The 20107-nt window shown below is 40.9% G+C and overlaps 2 protein-coding genes across 2 annotated transcripts; both read right to left on the bottom strand.

Moving 5' to 3' along the window:
• Positions 1–1672: 1672 nt before the first annotated feature.
• Positions 1673–4996, bottom strand: LOC117740719 (kelch-like protein 10). The gene is made up of 5 exons (XM_034547257.1): positions 4804–4996; positions 3676–4159; positions 2600–3217; positions 2231–2380; positions 1673–2103 (listed from the first exon to the last, which is right to left on the bottom strand). Exons 1-5 carry the CDS (start codon positions 4950–4952, stop codon positions 1750–1752), a joined length of 1755 nt encoding a protein of 584 aa, XP_034403148.1. The 5' UTR covers positions 4953–4996; the 3' UTR covers positions 1673–1749.
• A 1123-nt stretch (positions 4997–6119) lies between these two features.
• On the bottom strand, positions 6120–10018 carry slc2a11l (solute carrier family 2 member 11, like). The gene is given in 14 exon segments (XM_034547260.1): positions 6120–6282; positions 6823–6896; positions 6898–6951; positions 7079–7206; positions 7301–7395; positions 7518–7590; positions 7790–7916; positions 8607–8616; positions 9238–9298; positions 9301–9368; positions 9475–9597; positions 9712–9765; positions 9767–9855; positions 10001–10018. Coding segments are annotated over 14 exon segments (1137 nt in total).
• Between the last annotated feature and the right edge of the window lie 10089 nt (positions 10019–20107).

The raw sequence follows: 20107 nt of genomic DNA, 5'->3' as shown, positions 1-20107 counted from the left end.
ATATTTTCTGGCATACTGTAAGCTGGGACTTGCATGTGCAAGATACCAAAATTGAGTATTAGGCTTGTAGATACTATCGGTGGGAGATTACTATATATTATAATAAAGGATTATAATAACGAAAGCTGTTTAAACTGATAGTGTTGCCGTCTATAACAACACATATTTTATGGTGACAGTCAGTAAAATAGGCGATTCATCTTGAGGGCAGCACAGACAGCTGTAAACAAACTACTAGCCAGAGGTTGAACCACGGAGACGCCACTGATAACCAAAGATAAAGATGAACACAGCCTTGTTTGCCCAAGTTTAAAAATAAGAGTTTACACTCAAACACAAAAGATAGTGAAGCCACCCTTTATAGTTTACATAGCGGACTAAATGACTGATGTCTGTCATAATATAATCAAACTGTATGAGTTGTGTCTTGTATTTCAGCCACACTGAGTTTTAATCTTCTCTTTGTGATACAACGTGACGTCTTCAAGCTAAATGTTTGCTGTTTGACACTTTATGACTCGTGAAGATTATCACAGTTTGGTCTCGTCTGTTCGGGTTCTTTCGACTTTCTGTTCAGTGGATATTTTCCTCTGCGACCTCTCCCCAGAAGAGTTGCAGTGCATCCTCTCAAACGCATTGGCGGAAATAAAATGTTACATGAAGCACAACACGTCATTAACAGACAATGCATGCATTAGTCCACATCAATTAACACAATGACAAGAACCAGTCACATTTATTCATAACAAAACATGACAAAACAATCCAACAAAACAACGGGACTAAAACACCACACAGTTCCAACTCCTTCTCAATGGCCATGGACGCCATTGATGACAGTCGAGCCTCCACAGTTGCATTTTAGGCCTGGCGCTCGACAGTGGCAGTCGATATTGGGATCGTCACCTGTCAGCTGAAATATGGTTCGTAGTTGGTGGACTGAAAATGATGCACAAATGCTTTTACTTGGTGCTAGCTGTGGGGTTTGTTACGATTTCCCGCTTTTCCTGAAAAAAAGGTAGTTACAGAATGTGTCTGTCTGTAGTTGTTAACGAGTGTTACCTGCTTACATTCAGGTTTACCTGTAAGTCCAAGTAGTTACAGAATGTAGCTATCGGTAGTTAATGAGTGTTACCTGCTTACATTCAGGTTTACTTGAGAGAAATGAAAGGGAAGTTAATAACCAATGAGCGAGAGTGTGAACGAGCAAATTCAAAATACAAGAAATAACTATCGACATCGCTGTATTCTTTGCATTAATATAGATTATTATAATGTCCCAAACTTGACAGAACAAGGGGATTCAAATACGAATGCAATGTATTTAAAAGGTAGTGTGTGTTTTCGGTGTATTTGCCGGCAGCTAGCGGGGACGATGCAGCTTGCAGCCAGTTAAACTTCTTAAAGCTGTGCCAAGCGAGTAGGAGAACTGCGATGGCCGATGCGAAAACGTGATTAAAAACCCGAAACACAACAATTCTTATGTTCAGGTGATGATACTAGAGAAGCTTAGAATGAGCCCTCTAACAGCTTTGTCGTATTTAGGAGTTATTGTTGTAGTGGTGCACTCTGGCTCAACCCTGTGTCTGCGGGTTGGACACAGCATCCTCCTCACAGAAAATGCAACTTATCAGTTGCACAAACGGAAAAGTTAAAGAAAGTTACAGCAGATTAATGCACAAAGAAATTTTATTTCTCTTTTGTAGGTTTAAGTCTTAAAACCGGGTGGATGATGGCACGGGGCACAGTTCAGGATTGTTCGTCCGAGTCTGCATCCTCGTTTAAAAACGGCAGGGTGTCCCGGGGGACAACGTACTCGGCCATGTTGGGGAGCCCGGATACCACGCAGCAGCTCAGGGCACTGCGGAAAATGTCCATGTCACAAGCCTCCGTCCACGCATCAGTCGTCGCGTCGTAGCACTCGACATTTTCGGAGGTGGTGAAGCCGTTGAAGCCCCCGACAGCAAAGAGCCGATCGTCGAGCACTTCGATGCCGAAGTTGCTGCGGGGAGTCAACATGGGCGACACTTCATGCCAGCTGTTGTTCTCGGGGTCGTATGCCTCTGCGCTGCACAGACGGTTGGTGCCATTGAAGCCGCCAACCTTTTTGGAGTGAAATATATTGTAAACAAAAAAGAACACTCACACTCAACTCGTTCTGATTCATCTGTTGACTGTTGACTAAATCACTTCACACAAGTTGGCATGTCACCGTTTCATGTGTACTTACTGCATAGACACAACCTGCATATGCAACAATGCCAATTCCGCTGCGCCGGCTGTTCATGAGGCCGATCATTGTCCACTGGTTGGCCTCCGGGATGTAACATTCAGCCGTTTGCAAGCACTCTGCCCCATTGAACCCCCCACAAATGTAAACCTGAGAAGAATAGGAGAGGTTTTAAGTAAAGAATCACTTCTCCTGGCTTCAACTGGTTATAAATTATACAGAGATATTTCTACTCTATCGCAGGGTGATTCCCATCACCGAGGAATCGCCCTAATCGTCCAACTATTGGTATTGGTCTCTAACAACTAATACGTTGCATTATCTTACCAAAGTTTCTTTAAATCATTATCATTACTTGTCATATCACACCTTGTTGTGCAGCGTTGTGCTGCTGGCGTCGCTCCGGAGCTCTTGCATAGGCGCGATGAGACTCCACTGGTTGGCCTCGGGCCTGTAGCGCTCGGCGGTGTTGAGCCGTGTGCGCCCATCAAAGCCTCCCAAGGCATAGATGCATTCGCCGAGCACGGTGACGCTCACGTAGCAGCGGCGGTGGCACATGGAGGCCGCCTCTTGCCAGACGCGCATGCTCAGATCGAACCGTCGCACGCTGTTGAAATGCTCCACCCGGTCGAAGCCGCCGATGCAGTATAGGCTCCCGTTGAGGATGGCGGTGCCGTGGTAGGCGCGGGGCCGCTCGCAATTGTTTGTCACGTTGATCCAGTAGTCGGCGCGGATGTCGTACGCCTCGATGCCGTTGGTTGGATCGCCGCCGCTCCAGCCGCCGATGGCCAAAAGGATGGCGTTCGGCAGGCGAGGGCGGGCGAGAGGGTTGCTGAAATGAGCAACAGAGGGCCTGCTTGTCCTGATGTGACTTATGGCTTCAAGGGCATCCTGGACCATTGTCACGCACTGAGTGTTGGTATTCACCAGCTCATTGGACACAACTTTGAGCTGCATGTAGTCCAAAGTCGTCAAGGCCAGTCGCACCTACACAGAGAGAAACGGGACAGGATCGTTGAATTGAACTTGATGTACTGGTGACATTCTATATATATTTTAGTCGGGGAAATATTTAATAGCAGACCGTGGATATGCTTTTCAAAGAAAAAACTCTGAGGAATAAGCTACATCTGGCTTGGATACACATACAGTATTAGATAACAGGATTAACGTGCTGTTGGTTTGGACCAGTCTCCTTTCAGAATGTTATCATATAGCGTTTTAACATTTGAAAGGGCAGCAACAAGGTTTTATTGGCTAAGACCAAGTTTGTAAAACACTTTGTCTCTGAAGACAAACTGAATGAAAGCATCCTGAAACTGACTTGGTCTTGGGACTTTAATTTAACTACGGTTGTTAAATTGACTGTTACTGCAATCGGGATAACACCACAGGCCAAATGCTGAAGGTGTTAGTCTAAACAAAGTGACAGAAGGTCATCATACCTTAGACAAGAGCACTGCCACGTGTGCTTTCCGTTCTTCGGGTACGTGGTCAATCCAGCGAAGGACAGCCTCGAAGGCGACGCTCTCATTTCTCACATTGAGGTCGTCTCTTTCGAGGATATCGATAAGTTGCTGCAGGGACAGATGCAGGAACTCTTCGTGGTGAGCGACCTCCTCGAAGTGATCGACCATGTAGCGGTAGGCCCTGTGCTGCAGTTCGGCGGAGAAGACGACGTCGGTAACGCGAAAGATGCCGATGCAGTTCTCTGTGCAGAGCTGCTCCCCGAGGAAGTCGCAGCAAGTCTGCACGACGTCCATCACGTTGAGCTGATCAGCCGCCAGCAGTAGCTCCTGCACGTTTTCTGCCGTCACCGAAACGGTGCCGGTGTACGCAAACTCAATGATGAGCCGCATCATGTCGGGAGACATTCCCGGTATGACGAATACCTTTTTGTCTGGACTCGACCAGCGTTGGAAGAGAGCACTGTGGGTTAAGGGGAGACACAAAAGCAAAAGGGTTGGAAACAGACTTCAGTTTTTCTTCTCACATTGATAACAATGATGATGTGTTCTAGTATGCATGAAAAGAATCGACACACAACCGTGTTATGCATTAAAGAGCAATTATACAACGTTCACCACTGGACATCATTCAGAGTGTAACCCGCAGTAAGGATGTCACAAATATTTGATATTACATTTGTATTTCATTTTTGTTTTCTTTTGTGATCTCAATTCATCTCAGTGTTTTGCAGCTGTGAACAGCTTCTGTGTTCCATTTGTGCGTTGAATCGACCATCTCAATTTGCCTTAAATTAATCTGGTCACTTTTCTGAACACACAAAATACTCAATGCTAAACACTTTACTGATCTGATTAAAAGTAGTAAACTCTGCAATCAATGTAGAGTACAACACTTCATGGAAGTTGATATTTAGTTGTAATGACCTGAATTGAATGTCAGCGAGGACCTTAATTTACCCGTCATCAACCTGATATTTTTCATCTTCTCTAAGTCAATCTCACAAATGCTCTATGAACTCATTACGTATTGTGATTAGTCTCTCAGACCTTTTTTTCTGCCAATTTGAAGGATATACATTCACATGCTTCAGATAATCAACTCACAGGAAGTAGGGGCTACATTTACACAGGATGACCTTGTGGATTTCAAATTCCACATCCTCCACTTTGATGACAGCGTCGCAAAATTGTCCCTCCAGACGGAGATTGTTAAACACAGAGCCCTTGTGCGAAGATTCGGCCTGGTCGCTCATCTTGATTTCCTTGAGCACGAGAGTTTCTTGGTTGTTGGTCTCTTGAGTCTAAACAGGTGTTTTGAGTTCAGGGAGAGAATGTGAGCACACTTCATGGAATGTGCAAGAATTCTAGAATTCTCATTCTTGAATGGATTCTCATTACATCACTGATCAACTAACATCATCCAATTCAACCTGCAGACAGGTTAATGTATTAAGTTATGCATTATTTAATGCTGCAACTTAGTTTGTTTTGTGTATGACAGATCCTCATCCCACATTGCAGAGCTGGTGAACAAGCCAATATGCCAGGATGACAAGAGGTCACAAAGCAAAGGTCACTAAAGACCTTTCTCATCCATGCCCTCATAACCTCCAGACTTGACTACTACAACAGCACCCTCTATGGCTCTCCCAACAAAATCCTCAATAAACTTCAATATGTTCGGAACTCTGCAAATCGACTGCTCACCTCCACCCGCCACTATGAACACATCAACCCGTTCTTATGCTGCGTTCACACCAAACGCGTTGCGTATTTTTCGCGCGAGTAGATCCCATGCAAAGTCAATGCGCAGACGCGTTAGATGCGAATTTGTGTCGGGCGGCGCGAATTGTGCGAATTTTTCTGAAAATTCAGGGGCCCTAAGAAAAATGTGCTTCTACCCCTAACTCAACTTAACACACCTGACTATGCTAAGAAGCCACTATCACTACAAAGGTCGGCCGTTATTAGAAGGCCTACTATGTGATAGCACATAGCTTGGGGATGCCTCCCTGTGTTTTCAGGACTGAGAGACACTAACATGAATTCCACTACATAATACATAAGGTCTTCGGGAGCTATTTATGGTTCTCTATTGGAGGCCTTCTCAGTCACGGTTCAGATATTCTTTGTCTATTTGTTTATGTTTATGCGAGGGAGACAGCTGCCTCCTATGTCCCCAATTCAGACAAATTGCATGTTTGTATGGAATTACTATGGAAACCCATTTCCGCCCATAATACAAATGATGAGATACTTAACCACAAGTCAGAAGCAGCTCTTTGGCATAGGTTACCCACTATTTAACATAGCAATGGATTGTGAGTACATTGAAGACTACTTTAAATGTGGTTTTACAACAGATGAAATACTTCAATTGCTTCCTAATTGTACTAAGCGAACGCACCCTTGAAAGGATTTTAAGCAAGAAGCAGCTCTGGCGTAGAAAGAATAAAACCGATGTGGCTGAGGTGGCCAACTTCATTGACAGACATGTAACCTTTGGTCCAAGCACTGGAAACCAGCGGATTGAGCGATGGTGGCTGATCTGGCGAAGTGAGTGTGTCCCGTTTTGGAATGGACCTATTTGACAAACTGAGAGACATCTCAGTTTGAGAGACATCTTCCTCGAGTCCTTGATCCAGTTTTGTTTTTCTTCAAACGATACAGGTAATTGATACATATACATAGAGGTGATTGTCCAATACTATTTTTAAGAGCCACAAATTACCTTATGTCACATTTAATTTTTTTTTTAATGTTTTCTTTTGTGTCTTGTTTCATTCCACGAGAGAAATGCAAACTTGACTTCTGATAGCAATTGTCAAAATTACAGTTACAGAATGCGATAGATGTAAATATAATTGTAGCTAATATATGTTTGTTGTCCTTACCTTGACTATTTTTAAGAACTGAGTAAAATGCAAAGTCCACACATTTATTAACCAAATTATGTATTCAGATATTTAAACAGTCACGGCATACAAAACTGCATATGTTTTCATTTTAAGTGCAGGAAGACTTTAAAGTAACCCCTCAATAGGTTTATGGATGGTTGACAATGCCAAACTGTCTTTTGGTAAATAATAAGAGCACAAGATTGGACTATTCTGTGATGCCCACCACTGCTCAACCACAGCAATCTCCAGTGCTGTCAGATTCTTGATCTCAGGGACTTTGAATTTCACGAACAAGCCCACAGGTGGCGCAGAAAAACAGGAATGTGAGAAAACTAAAGTATTGCAGTTTCTCCTGGAAAGAAAGCATTTTTGGGTACATTTCTGAATCAGTTTGAGTGAAGCATTTAATCTGATTTCACCTGAATGATCATGAATACACTAGTCTACTGGCCTGTAGCTAATGATGATTATGGGCATACCATTAAGAAAGGGAAAACTATCCCCAGCAAAAACAAGAGTGTTCAGTTTATGATGCAGGCTAAGGTGTTTCCTGCAGCTTTGTACGACTGAGTTCAAATGTCTGATGGAAGAGGAGCTGATACTCCAGCTGAGGGTCAGGAAGATATACATTAAAGTAAGATGCAATCATTGTTGAATACTGAAATGCAAATCCTTGATAAATAAGATATTGAGTGACAAACATACCTGGTCCCCCAGAAAAAAAAAGAAAACGAAGATGAAAATAAGGACCATGCTGCAGTACGACATCCAGGAGGCCTGGCTCTGAAGAAAAGAAAAAGAAAGATCTGTTTTGAGATCTGCTTGAGTTTATGGGTTATTTGAGTTGGTGTCAGTCATCACTCATCATCTTTTAACCATCAAAATATGCAGAAATATATGTCTTGTTTTGTGTTGTGAGTGACATTGAGGAGGATCGGTGTTGCAGACTTTCCCATGTATCCTCTTAACAGCAGGACACATTTAAAAACACATTTACAGCATTTTACCACAGAGGGGAGCTCTAACTATAGGACAGGCATCACAGATGGAGACATCTGTGAGAGAAGAGGAACATTTATTTTTTTTCACAATTGATTTCCGAAATCACAAAAAGAAATAGTAGATAAACAGGACATCTATGTCGGAAGGATATTATACTCAAAATGTCCCTGATTGTAATAGATCAATCAGTGAAATGAGTCTTACACAGGCTGCAGAGGTGGCCAACTCACACGGCCCTATTCCCATGCTGGCATAACGTAACTGGGGTTGTTGGATTCCTGTTGCACCAAACACATCAAAAGAATAAAAGTACACCTGGAGAGAAATATTTGAATAAGAACCAAAGTGCACGTCTATTTGGAAGCCCCTTTAATATGTATACACGTTCACATTCCTATTTTTTTGTTTTGTTTCAAATGTACAACAGGATAACGTCCAGTGAAGAGCAAGTAATGGGGTGTTGTCAAGTTTCTATTTTTGAAAGTAAATGTACTCAAAAGTTTGGTCTGCTTGGATTGGGAAAAGGGGGCTTTCATGGGAAATTAAGCATAATTTCCAGTGGTTTATGGGGCAAGTTGTTCTTTTTACATTTCAGTTTTGGTTGATTGAGCTTTAGAGGTGCTTGTTGGTGCGTTGAAAAGGAGCCAAGCAAACTGTTTCCCTGTGTTTCCAGTCATAAACAGTCATAAGCTAAACAGCTCCTGGGTTAAGCCTCATATTTAAGGGACTGACAATACAGTTATATGTTTCAGCTCGTCTAGCTTGCTCTCGAAATGTCCAAATACTTTAAAAGAACCATTTACAACCTCAACATGGTCCCATTCAGTCCTACGTGTGTATTTTGTCATAATGTTATATCTACAGCTCTGTCTAAATAACACAGCTGTATACTAACACAGACTGGAAGCCTCAACTTTACTCAACACGTGAACAATGCAAGTAATAGCTGTCATGTTTGGGAAATGCAGGGATTATGCGGATCATTAATTATGCAGCCTACATTACCACAAAAGACCTGAAATGTCAGATTATGCAAAGATCCTAGATAAAAAAGTTAGATGACCACAAATGTTATTACTTAATTAGTCTCTCTCAAAGCTGTCGCCGACTGTGGCAAAAATTCTAAATATTCCTTTAACTTGTGTTTTAATCGGGACCCTAAATAATTGGATCTCTACATTTAATATAGAATAACTGATGTTTGCTATTTGCAGTGATATAAATGTGGCTTGTATACAGTGTTTTCTTTTCATGTTGAATGTTTGCACAATATGGTTGACAATCAAAACTGGTCGGACATTTTGTCACACTGTTTATCGGGTGACTTCAACAGACCGTGCCAAGTAATGTTGCAGTGTGTAAGCAGGCAAGCTTTATGGCAATTAACAATATAACTATAACTTATGTTATTATTAACAAGGAATGCTTTTTTTCCAAAAACAGACATTCTTTAAGTGTTTCCTTAAGAAGTGTCACAACATACATCAATATAATAAACCAATATCATTTAAGATTTCATCCATGTTGCCCCCTACAGAGAGGACACAATGGGTCTTTATGAGACATGGGCGGTGTCATTTGAACCGACCACCCAACCTCTTACTTGACTCAGTATCCATGACGCCGGCCACCTCACCTGATCCCCAGCAGCTGACCACTGAGCTTCCTCAAGGAGAGGAAGGTAGCGGTGGCCACCTCACCATCCCTCGCAGGCTCTTCGGGGCACATTCCATAACGTACACAGTGTGAGCTGCAAAATTGATTCCTAGAGGCGTACAATAGGGAAACATACATTTTGAGAAGAGTCAATAATAAACTGTGACAAATTGTCAAGTGAATTTGGTAATCGAAGAAATTAAAGAATATAAAGATGTGATTGATGCCATAGAGAAATAGTCCCACAATGATCATCTCAAAAGACATGACTCTTTGGCTCAAGACCATCAACACAGCTCCAATTATAGCCACAAAATTGCTCAATAAAAGGGATGGCTTTCTGTGGGACAGGAAGACAGAGACTCTTAAACCCAGAGGCCAAAGCAAAATGGAAACAAAAGCTAAAACTTAATTTTGATGGTATATGTAAACCTTTCTCTTTCTTTCCAATGACTTGCTATATTTTGAGATTAGCACCAAAGACCCCAGTAACCCACCGATGCAGAAACGTGAAGGACCAGATGAGAGAGACCTGCCCCTGCTCCAAGGAGACACTGTATCTCTGTAGACATGTTTTATTCACCAGCTCCTTTATACACTGTAATTATAACATTTGTAGTTTCATTTGAGTTATGCACGCATAATGTTGTGTATCAAGTGGTTCGTTCATAGTCGCCTTAATAGCTGTATTAAGACAGTTCTTGACAGTTTACCATGATTTATTTGTTTTGTATTTTACTTACAGCAGAGGGGGAAGTCATCACAGATGCACTGAATCCATATTGAAATGACCCACCAATGGCAGCAATTAAAATAGGACAGTCTACCTGCAGAAATCATGTGAACAGTTATTATGACACATGTCATACATGTCTACATTTAATTTGATATCCAACATGTTGGATCATCAAACCTACTTCTACTTTTACTTAAATCTTACATTTTGTCTGTTGGTTATGTTACTTCTGCAAGCTACAACAATCACTTTTCATACTTAATACACTCTTACTTAATTAATAGAGTTTATTTCAAACCTTCATCCTGAAGATAAGAAATACTATTATCTTAAATCTTGCCTACCACGAGATAAGTACTGTGTTTTTGGTCTGGTTGTTGTCATGTCTGTAGTCTTTTCAAATCAAGCCCACATTAAACTGGTGCAGAAGACTTTTAACTCTGCACTGAAATGATTAACTGGATACTAAACAAACACTTTGTAAGAGTGTGTGTGTGCAAGTGGCTGGCTGTGTGGATTTGTTCGCTTCAGGATTTAGCTTGATGACAAAAGACCTGATGCAGACAGTAATAAATATAAATAGTCCGAGCACAAACAAACGAGACATAACTTTAGAGTTTGGTTGATTTTTATTCATGTTCATTTTTCTGATCTTTGTACAGACCGAGTCGGTTGTTTTTCTGCTAGGCTAAGCGAACCTGCTGTTGGCAGTTATCAAGCTAGTATTTCCATAAAAGTTGAACTATTTCTTTTTAAGGTACGTGATTTCTTCTGATAATCATCACTAGCTGGAATCCTGGTAGATGTGTCCTTTTACCAATGTTGTGCAATGGACCTAAAGAGATTTGACAGTTGTACTAAATTTCATGGCAAGCTATCCGTGTTTGTTGGGAGATTTCACTCAAAACTGCAAATATCAACCTCATGGTGGGTAGAAGAGAATCAAGAGATCACCAAAGTATTTAGGATTCCTCCTCTGGGCCCTATGAGTGTCTCTACCAGATATTATGGAAATTCATCCAATAGTAAAAAAGATATTGTGATACATATAGAAATATTTCACACAAGAAATGTAACACTCAGGGTATTTTTTTAAAAGTCAGGGGATTATTAACGTCTGTGGGGTTCATCCTCACTCATGATCATGTCTTCAACATGTAATGTTAATCCATCCAATACTTGTGGAGATATTGCTAGCATGGCTAAAACATGCAAAAAGAAAATAAACTAATTTCTATAACGGTTTAAAGTGCCACCCTGCTCCTTCTGAGTCAGAGTGAGAGAAACAACAGAAAAGTAAGAGAAAGATTAGGGCACTGAGATGAGAGCGAGAAATATAGAGATGTGCTTTATTGTGTTGAGGAGGGTCAAGTGAGACCAGACACTGATATTAAATGGGAACTGGAGTAAATGCTGCATTTATCCATCCATCCATCCATCCATCCATTATCACCCACTTATCCGGGGTCGGGTCGCGGTGGCAGCAGGTTCAGCAGGCCGACCCAGGCCTCCCTCTCACCCGCAACACTTTCCAGCTCATTCTGGGGGATCCCGAGGCGTTCCAAGGCCAGCCGGGAGATATAATCCCTCCAGCGTGTCCTCGGTCTTCCCCGGGGCCTCCTACCAGTTGGACGTGCCCGGAAAACCTCTAATGGGAGGCGTCCAGGAGGCATCCTGACTAGATGCCCGAATCACCTCAGCTGACTCCTTTCGACACGAAGGAGCAGCGACTCGACTCCAAGCTCCCCCCTGATGTCCGAGCTCCTTACCCTATCTCTAAGGCTGAGCCCGGCCACCCTACGGCTGCATTTAGTCTATCCTATTTTTGAAAGACAAAAGAAACCCTACGAGGTATAGATAATGTTTTATAGACACCTGCTAATGTCAGACAACATGACATCACTGGTATAAAACTCCTTACACTGCACATTTTAAAGAGGTCTGGATCTCTTCAGTAACAACAATGTACACAAAGACCAGCTGTCGAACTGCAAGTCAGCTAAACATCGGCAACTTTATTGTTGGATAGAAGTTATTTTTAACAGCTTGGACTCTATTTGTCAGGCCTCACACTGAGCAAAACACAGATATGTGTGTGTGCTAATTGATATGCTGATTGATCACGGTAAATAGTATACCTGTTGAATATCAGCGTGTTAACAGTATCATTGTGAGCGTGTTATTATGTTGATGATCCCATTTCAATTTCACTCGAAGCACCACACTAGTAATACATTTTGTTTATTATCATTTTTAAGAGCGCTGTGCCTATGTATGGCCTTACCGAGCAGCGATCATAAGCTGCAGTGATATATTTTTGTTTTAATCTATCTGTTGCGAGCCCCCTAGTTTAATGGTAATCCAACATTTATCACTGGCGTAAGCATTTATTGAAGACAGTCCGCTACACTCTTCCATAACCTTCCAGCTAAATGTCGCTTCAGCATTGTCATCGCAGCTGTTATTATATTTTAAATTACAATTATCAAAAAGGCATTTATTGTTATCTTAGCATAGTCTTGCCTTATACACCGTGTCTACTAACCTTTTTTCACATCCACAGCTATGTTATTAGTCATACATTTAGTAAAAGTTAATACCTTGGAAAATGTTTAATTTTCACCTTTTTGTATTATGTAATAACTAATTATTAAAGCTCCATCAAGCCATATTTAACTCTCCAGGCATATAACCGAAGTGCTTGTTGCTAAGGTAAGTGGCTCTTGCTACATGCACAAAGAGTGAGAGTGGTATCAATCAGTTTTAGGGAATGATCAGTTTTTAGTTTATAATTCTTGTTGCAGATAGTTGGGCTTACGTGCTTTACTTGACACAGTTTTACTGCATCTCTGAAAGTTAAAAGAACATTTCTGGACAAACTGCTTAAACTCTGTGATTATCACACAGTAAGTGCAATGGAAGATAAATGATGTCATGATTTGCTGCATTAATTTAATTTTAGCTTAACTTAAACTGCTACATTTGAAAATTATCGATATTTGTTATGAAGGTCACACTCACTGTTTCTTACATATTCAGCAGAAGTGAAGGAGTCATATGAGCATCAGTTCGTATAAGTCACGTTGCCTTAAAGTCACTCTGCCTGGACTGCAGTTCAAAGTCTAATGTTCTGCATGAACAACCCCCAAATGCTTGCTGTGACAAATCTCGGTTGAGTACATTATCAAAGCTTGCCAAAAACATAATCCCTCTTGTATTGACTTTAAATGTGCCATGAGATAGCAGACCGGTGTTCTTTGCATGGACTTTTGAGCCTCTTTTTTTTAGGTCATCACACAAACACTTGGCAGCAGAAACAGATGCTCACAAGGAGTCGTGCCAAACTCGTAAGGTCCTCCCAAGTAGACAGAGAGTCATGGCAACGCTTAATCACAATGAATAATGAATGGTTCACAGGTTTACTTTACAAGGAGCTTTTCAGGTTCAGACACACTCAATATATTCTCATTATCTGAGTATGAACTGCAGTCCAGGCAGGGTGACCTTTAGGCAGGGTGACTTATACGATCTGATGCTCATACGACTCCTTCACCTCTGCTGTAAGCCCAACTATCTGCAACAAGAATTATAAACTAAAAACTGATCATTCCCTAAAACTCTAGCATATGAGTAGATTGATACCACTTTCACTCTTTGTGCATGTAGCAAGAGCCAATTACCTTAGCAACAAGCACTTCGGTTATATGTCTGGAGATATGATGCAATTTCTTCCACTACATTTTAATAAGAAAGCTTTTGAGGCTTTTCACCTGCTTCCAGTGTTAATGCTACGCTAACTGTCTGCTGGCTGTGGGCTCTTACTCTCAGGCTGAAAACTTAACATAACCTCTCTATTTATGTTACTTTTTGACAGATGTGCAGGTAAACATCATCCAGCTGCCAGAGTGTGCTGAAGTGCTGTTTCCTCATGTGGGTGGATGATGGGACGGACTAATAATAGGTTGTAGACCAGACAAGATCAAAGAGCAATAAAGGTAGAAAAGAACGCATCAGGGCAGCTGTGCTCAACGCATTAAGCTTGAACCTGAGTAATGCCATTGGTAACTCTAATTTGTCAAACCCAAACACACAATCCAAAGATAAAACGTACAGAACTATCAAAGCTGTCCTCAAAGTCACGTTGGATATGTTTTCTAATCTCCAGGGGCAGGAAACAGTATGATACTGCTGAAGACAAAGCAGGTTTATTAAAAGGATTTCACAGGTATTGATGGTAATAATAATAACATTCAGTTCCGTCAAATATGTTTTTTTAGGAACCAAACTTGTCAGTCTGTCGGCAGTCAGTCAACACACTTTCTCGCTTCATAATGTACATTCAGCCGCAGTTGGACATCAAACACACTTGTGTTGTTAGTAACAAGACAGACAGACCAATTAAGCTGTGAATATCTGCCCATGCATGCAGGCTTGTTGCCCATTCTTTATATTACAAATGACACATTTACAAACAAACCAGCACAACAGCAATTTATCCCGCTGCTCATCAAACTAGATTGGAAACCTGAGAGTCAAAATCCCATGTCGTATTCCTGGTCATGCCCTTGAGTGTGGCACTTAAACCAGATTGCCAGTAAATCTCCAGCTCAACACAAACGGCTCTTCTGTCAGGTGTGTCGCGCCTTAAAGCCCTCTGGATTCAGGTGTCAGGGACATTAGAGGAGTAATCGGAGTGAAAACAGGTGCAGAATGCTGCTGGATAGTTCCTCACTCGTCAGGTATCAAGTGTCCATAGGACTCAAAGCTAAATAAATCATGTTCAATTATTTTCCAGCACACTGGAGGCAGGTGACATTGGACTTTTTGGTGAAAATTGTGGGGGGGGGAGGATGGATCTGAAAGTACAATTTCACAATTACACTTACTTGTATTGTTTTTCTTTTTTTGTATCAGTTTCTTTAAAATCTTCTTCTGCCTCTGACAGCTGTCTTCGGCCAAAGCTCCGGCCCGGTCCCGTGAGAGCTCCATCTCCCAGCTAACATCAACCATTGTTTGCCACGTTGCTTTTCGTCTGCCCCGATTTTGTCTCCCTGTTGGTGTCCATCTGAGGGTGACTTTGGGGATTCTCTCTGATGGCATCCTAAGTATATAAGGATTCAGCCTTTTTACATGGGGTGCCAAGCACCCCAAATACACTTGTTTATTGACAGTTGGTTTGTCAATTTGGGTGCATGCTTAAAAAGGTCAAGCAAGTATTAGAATGGCTTCTCATACTAAGGCAGAAGGAAATTTAAGAGGCCAATTAGGAGTATGATAGGGGAGCCTATAATTAAATCTGATTTAATTCAATCTAATTATTTACACTTTATGTGTTGTTGTTTTTGATTGACATTTAGATTTGTTTGATTGTTTGAAGGCTAATTTGTAGCATACAGTTAATTGTTTATTGCTGCCCCTTGTGCATCTGTGTAGGTTAACCTATGTCTACATTTAACCTTCCCTTTGTTATGTAAGTTATATTTAATTTGGTCTTAAGTTGCTGTTTCATTGGCCATATTTGGGGTATTCTTAATCATTTGGTATTTTGTTGATTGTAATTTCCATTAAGGCAAGGTAGGGCTGAAGGAAAAACAAGTCCCAACATGCACTGGTTTTACATTGTGCTCTACAATGTTTCCAGGTTTTAATAGTTATTGTATTTTAATTCACTCTTAACAGGCCAGAGGTACATGACAGTGAGTGGGAACAACTGAGCTGCAATTACAGCAATTACTATCCCTACACACAAATAGTGAGAATTATAAACACCACCAAAATCTGAATAAACACTGAATGTATTTTTTGACAAAAGTTTTACAAACAGAGTTTATTCTATTTGCATAAATAATGAGTTGGGTGGAGCTTGATATTGATATTGGTGCCCAACCCATACCTTTTTAGAGTTATTATATATATTATGTATAATGACAATGTGCATATACATCAAGTGAAGGCTTAGATGACCTTCTGACCACAGACAAGTGTCTGTCACGGTGGAAATCTGAGAGACCGCTGGTGGATACCAGCAAACCTCAGATCCAGGAAGAACAATGCGGCTATCGTTTGTCACTTGACATAGTTTCTCTTTTATGATTTGTATGGCTCTCCAGATAAGGAGAGTCTATTTCAGGGAGCTCAGAATTGCCCCGGTGCTCTTTGGAGAAGATGTGGTTATCTTGGCTTCATCGGGTCGAGATGAGGATCAGCCCCTCCAAGTCTGAGGCCATGTTCTCTGCCAAAAAATGTTGGATTGCTCCTTCCAGGTTGGAAACGAGTTTCCTCCCCAAGTGAAGGAAATCAGTGTCTTGGGATCTTGTGCATGAGTGAAAGCCAAATGGAGCTTGACTTTGACAGGTGGATTGGCTAGGTTTTAGCAACAATGCAAGTGCATGATGTGAATATTTTGTCCAGATAATATAGAAACTATGTGACCATTCATGTAATCAGATTGAAGTTACTAAATTCAAACCGAGCTTCAAGCAGAAGGTTTTGTTGACTTTTTTAGATGGTAAAAAGCTGTTTATGTTATTGATTTAATGTGGCTGTTAAAGTTCATTTCTGAATCTAATATTACCCCTAGATTTCTAACCTGAATTTTAGGTTTTAGAGAGAAAATTGTTTTGCATCCACACACTGATCTGTTCAATGCAGTGACAAAGTAAATCTACAGGCCCATATTCACCTGCCGTCAGTGACACGTAGACCTGAGTGTCATCTGCATAGTCATGGTAGGACACGTTATAGCTGCGTATTAGCTGGCCTAATGGAAGCATGTACAGATTGAATAATAGGGGTCCTAGGATTGACCCCTGGGGAACCCCACAGGTCAAAGCCATTTGGTCTGAGACACAGTTACCAATTTCAACAAAATACGTCCTGTCTTCGAGGTAGGACTTGAACCAGTTTAGAGCAGTACCAGAGATTCAAACCCAGATTCTAACCTCTGTAATAAGATCCCATGGTCAACTGTGTCAAAGGCAGCGCTCAGGTCCAGCAGAACTAAGACTGAGACTTTGCCTGCGTCTGTGTTCAGGCGGATATCATTTGTCACCTTGATCAGAGCTGTCTCAGTGCTGTGGTGTCGCCTAAAACCTGATTGGAAAGTATCAAAAGCATTGTTAGACAGGATAAAGTCAGTAAGCTGTTGGTATACAACCTTATAGGACTTTGCCTAAGAATGGCAGGTTTGATATGGGCCGGTAGTTGTTCAGTACTGTGGCATCAAGACTGCTCTTCTCTAGAAGAGGTTTAATGACAGCAGTTTTTAAGGCCTTTGGAAATGTTCCAGTCTGGAGTGAGATGTTGAGGTGAGCGAGTTGTGGTGACAAACTGCTCAGCACAGACTTTAGAAATCTAGTGGGTAACTCATCAAGGCAGCACGTCGATGGACTCAGACTGCAGATGATCTCTTCGACTCTTTTGTCAGTGACAGGTATGAAATGTGTCAGCTCTAGGTGTCTAGCTGGCTGCAGAGTAGATATTTGTGTTGTGGAATTGATGGCATTTTTAATGCCTTGAACTTTGTCATTAAAGAATATTGCAAATGTATTACACTTAGATATAGAATTGAGTTCTAAGGGCAGTGAATCAGGAGGGTTTGTTAATCTGTTTACTGTAGCAAACAGGAACCGAGAGTTGTTACTGCAGTTTGTGATGATTTCAGAAAAATAACTCTCCCTTGTTCTACGCAAAGTCTGGTTGAACACACATAACCTTTCTTTGTAAATCTCAGAATGAACCTGGAGCTTTGACTTGCGCCATTTCCGTTCGGCTCTCCGGCAATCCCTTTTCTGTGCCCTGACCGAGTCTTCTTTTCTCCATGGTGCCTTTGCCTACTTTTAACCATTCTAACCTTGACAGGAGCAATGGTATCCGAAACATTTAAAACACTTGACGTATAAGAGTTCAACAGATCATCAACATTAGAACACGGGGTATTTTCAAACCTATTCATTTTCATAAACTGTGTCCCTGTGCCGTAATTTATGAGTCTTTTTCGAACAACTGTAGACCTAACTGCTGGTTTGGGTGTAACAGACAAGTCAAAGAAAACACAAAAATTGTCAGATAAAGCAACATCAACGACATTCACATTTGAAATAATAACACCCTTGGTAATGAGCACATCTAGAGTGTGCCCTCTGTTGTGGGTGGGCTCAGACACATGCTGAGTTAGACCAAACATATCAAGGACAGCAGTGAGTTCTTTCGCTTGCCTGTCGCTACATGCAACCAGCACAACAAAACAAAGGCAATCTCACCTCGTCATCCTGGGAGAAAAGCGATCAATGTTCTTCGAGCAACCAAAGTAATAAATGTACAGGAATTTGTCATGATGACATTTGTTTAAATACATATTGATATCTTTCACAGCACATATTGACAAGAGTACATCTGAGACACAGATATGCTGCAAAGGGATTGTGTGCCATGGACTCCTTCCATTGCTGTGTACATTCAGACGAAATGAAGTACAGTTTAGATACAAGAATACAGTAGAGGCCAGCGACTGATTGTGACTGAGAAAGTTGTGCTGATTTAATAATTAAAACAAATAAATATTACTATAATTTATATTTCATGTATTTGGATATTATTATATTGTGTTCAGTAGTATGTGCCTCACTCTTATATACATTAATGTGAGACACAGTAAGTGGTAACATTGTTATTTACTGAAGTTGATGAGCAGACTGTTTGTAAAGTGTTTTCTTGCATCACTTGAGAGACTTGCAGTAAAAAAATTGGTTGGTGAAAAATGGCTTAACTCTCAGGAAGAAGCTATTGAGGTCAAAGTTGTCATGATGTTCTCGGTCTTAATGGACCAGGATCAAGGACACTGGAAACTGACTGCTGACTGCGAGGCTGTTTGTGTCAACCTGAGGCACTTTGCTACGTGCCTCACTCCACATTATTTATCTACTTGTCAGATTGATCAAAACACAGTCCAGTAGGTAAACACGTGGCGGTGGGGGAGTAAAGTGGTGCTGACACGGTAATTGTGTGAGGCAGCATTATGTTTCCCTTTCATGGTACACCAGAAGAGAGAGCTGCACAAAGCAAGAGAGGGCTGTATGCTCACAACTCTGAAACAAACCTTTTATTCATGAGCCTAACACTCGTTGTATTATCTGCAGGATTAAAACCACACTTTACCTGAAACTTTACATAAACAGAAATGAGATGACATTTATAATCAAGAAAGGCATCTAACATCTAAGTCTATATTAGATATTCAATAGGAATCAGTCAACAGAGTAAAAATGAGTAAATATGAACGTATATCTCAAAAGGTTTTTCCATTTAAAATTATCATACCATTCGATCTACATTTATATATTGTATGTGGGATTTAACCTGTCTCCTGTACACATGTCAGTCTCCACAGTCACTTCGACCACTAGGGGAAGCAACAAGCAGATCCACACACACTAACACAGAACATAAATGAATAATGTGAATGACTTTTATGAATGCACTTCCACTAATTATAGTGGCTTGATCATAAATCTCTGACTGAATAAATAACTGGGCTTTAGGGCTCTCGTGGGACCTCAACAATGAAAGTTAATCTTTGATCTATATCTAATTGTTTATCTATCTATCTATCTATATATATATATATATATATATATATATATATATATATATATATATATATATATATATATGAGCTCTTTTGCCATGACATTTTACAATATTGTATGCTGATGTTGGAAAGACACAGACAGACAGACAGACAGACAGACAGACATTTCTGTATCTCCATGAAAGTTCCATGAACTTTCAGATTCATAAAATTGAATTATTAACTGACGGTGAGCCTCGATGGTGATTAGGAAGCTTCTGTTTAGATTACTGGGAAGAAAGTCTTCACATAAACGAGGGATAATACAGACTATTCTGTGTGGAAATGTAAAAGATAACTGGAAAACATCCATGCTTCCCCGAATAGTCTCATCGTGGAAATATCGCCATTAATTTTAAATGAACAACTCTCCAGCGCTCCTTCCTCTGTCTGAGTCCCCGCCCACAATAATAACATATACGCTCGGAGAGGGTACCGTGTCCATCCTGTTGAAGATGCGTGGCTGGAATTTATGCAGACTGACTT

Source organism: Cyclopterus lumpus, chromosome 12, assembly GCF_009769545.1.
Source record: "Cyclopterus lumpus isolate fCycLum1 chromosome 12, fCycLum1.pri, whole genome shotgun sequence".
Lineage (NCBI taxonomy): Eukaryota > Metazoa > Chordata > Actinopteri > Perciformes > Cyclopteridae > Cyclopterus > Cyclopterus lumpus.
The sequence above is the reverse complement of the archived record's forward strand: the minus strand, read 5'-3'. Positions and strand labels throughout refer to the sequence as shown.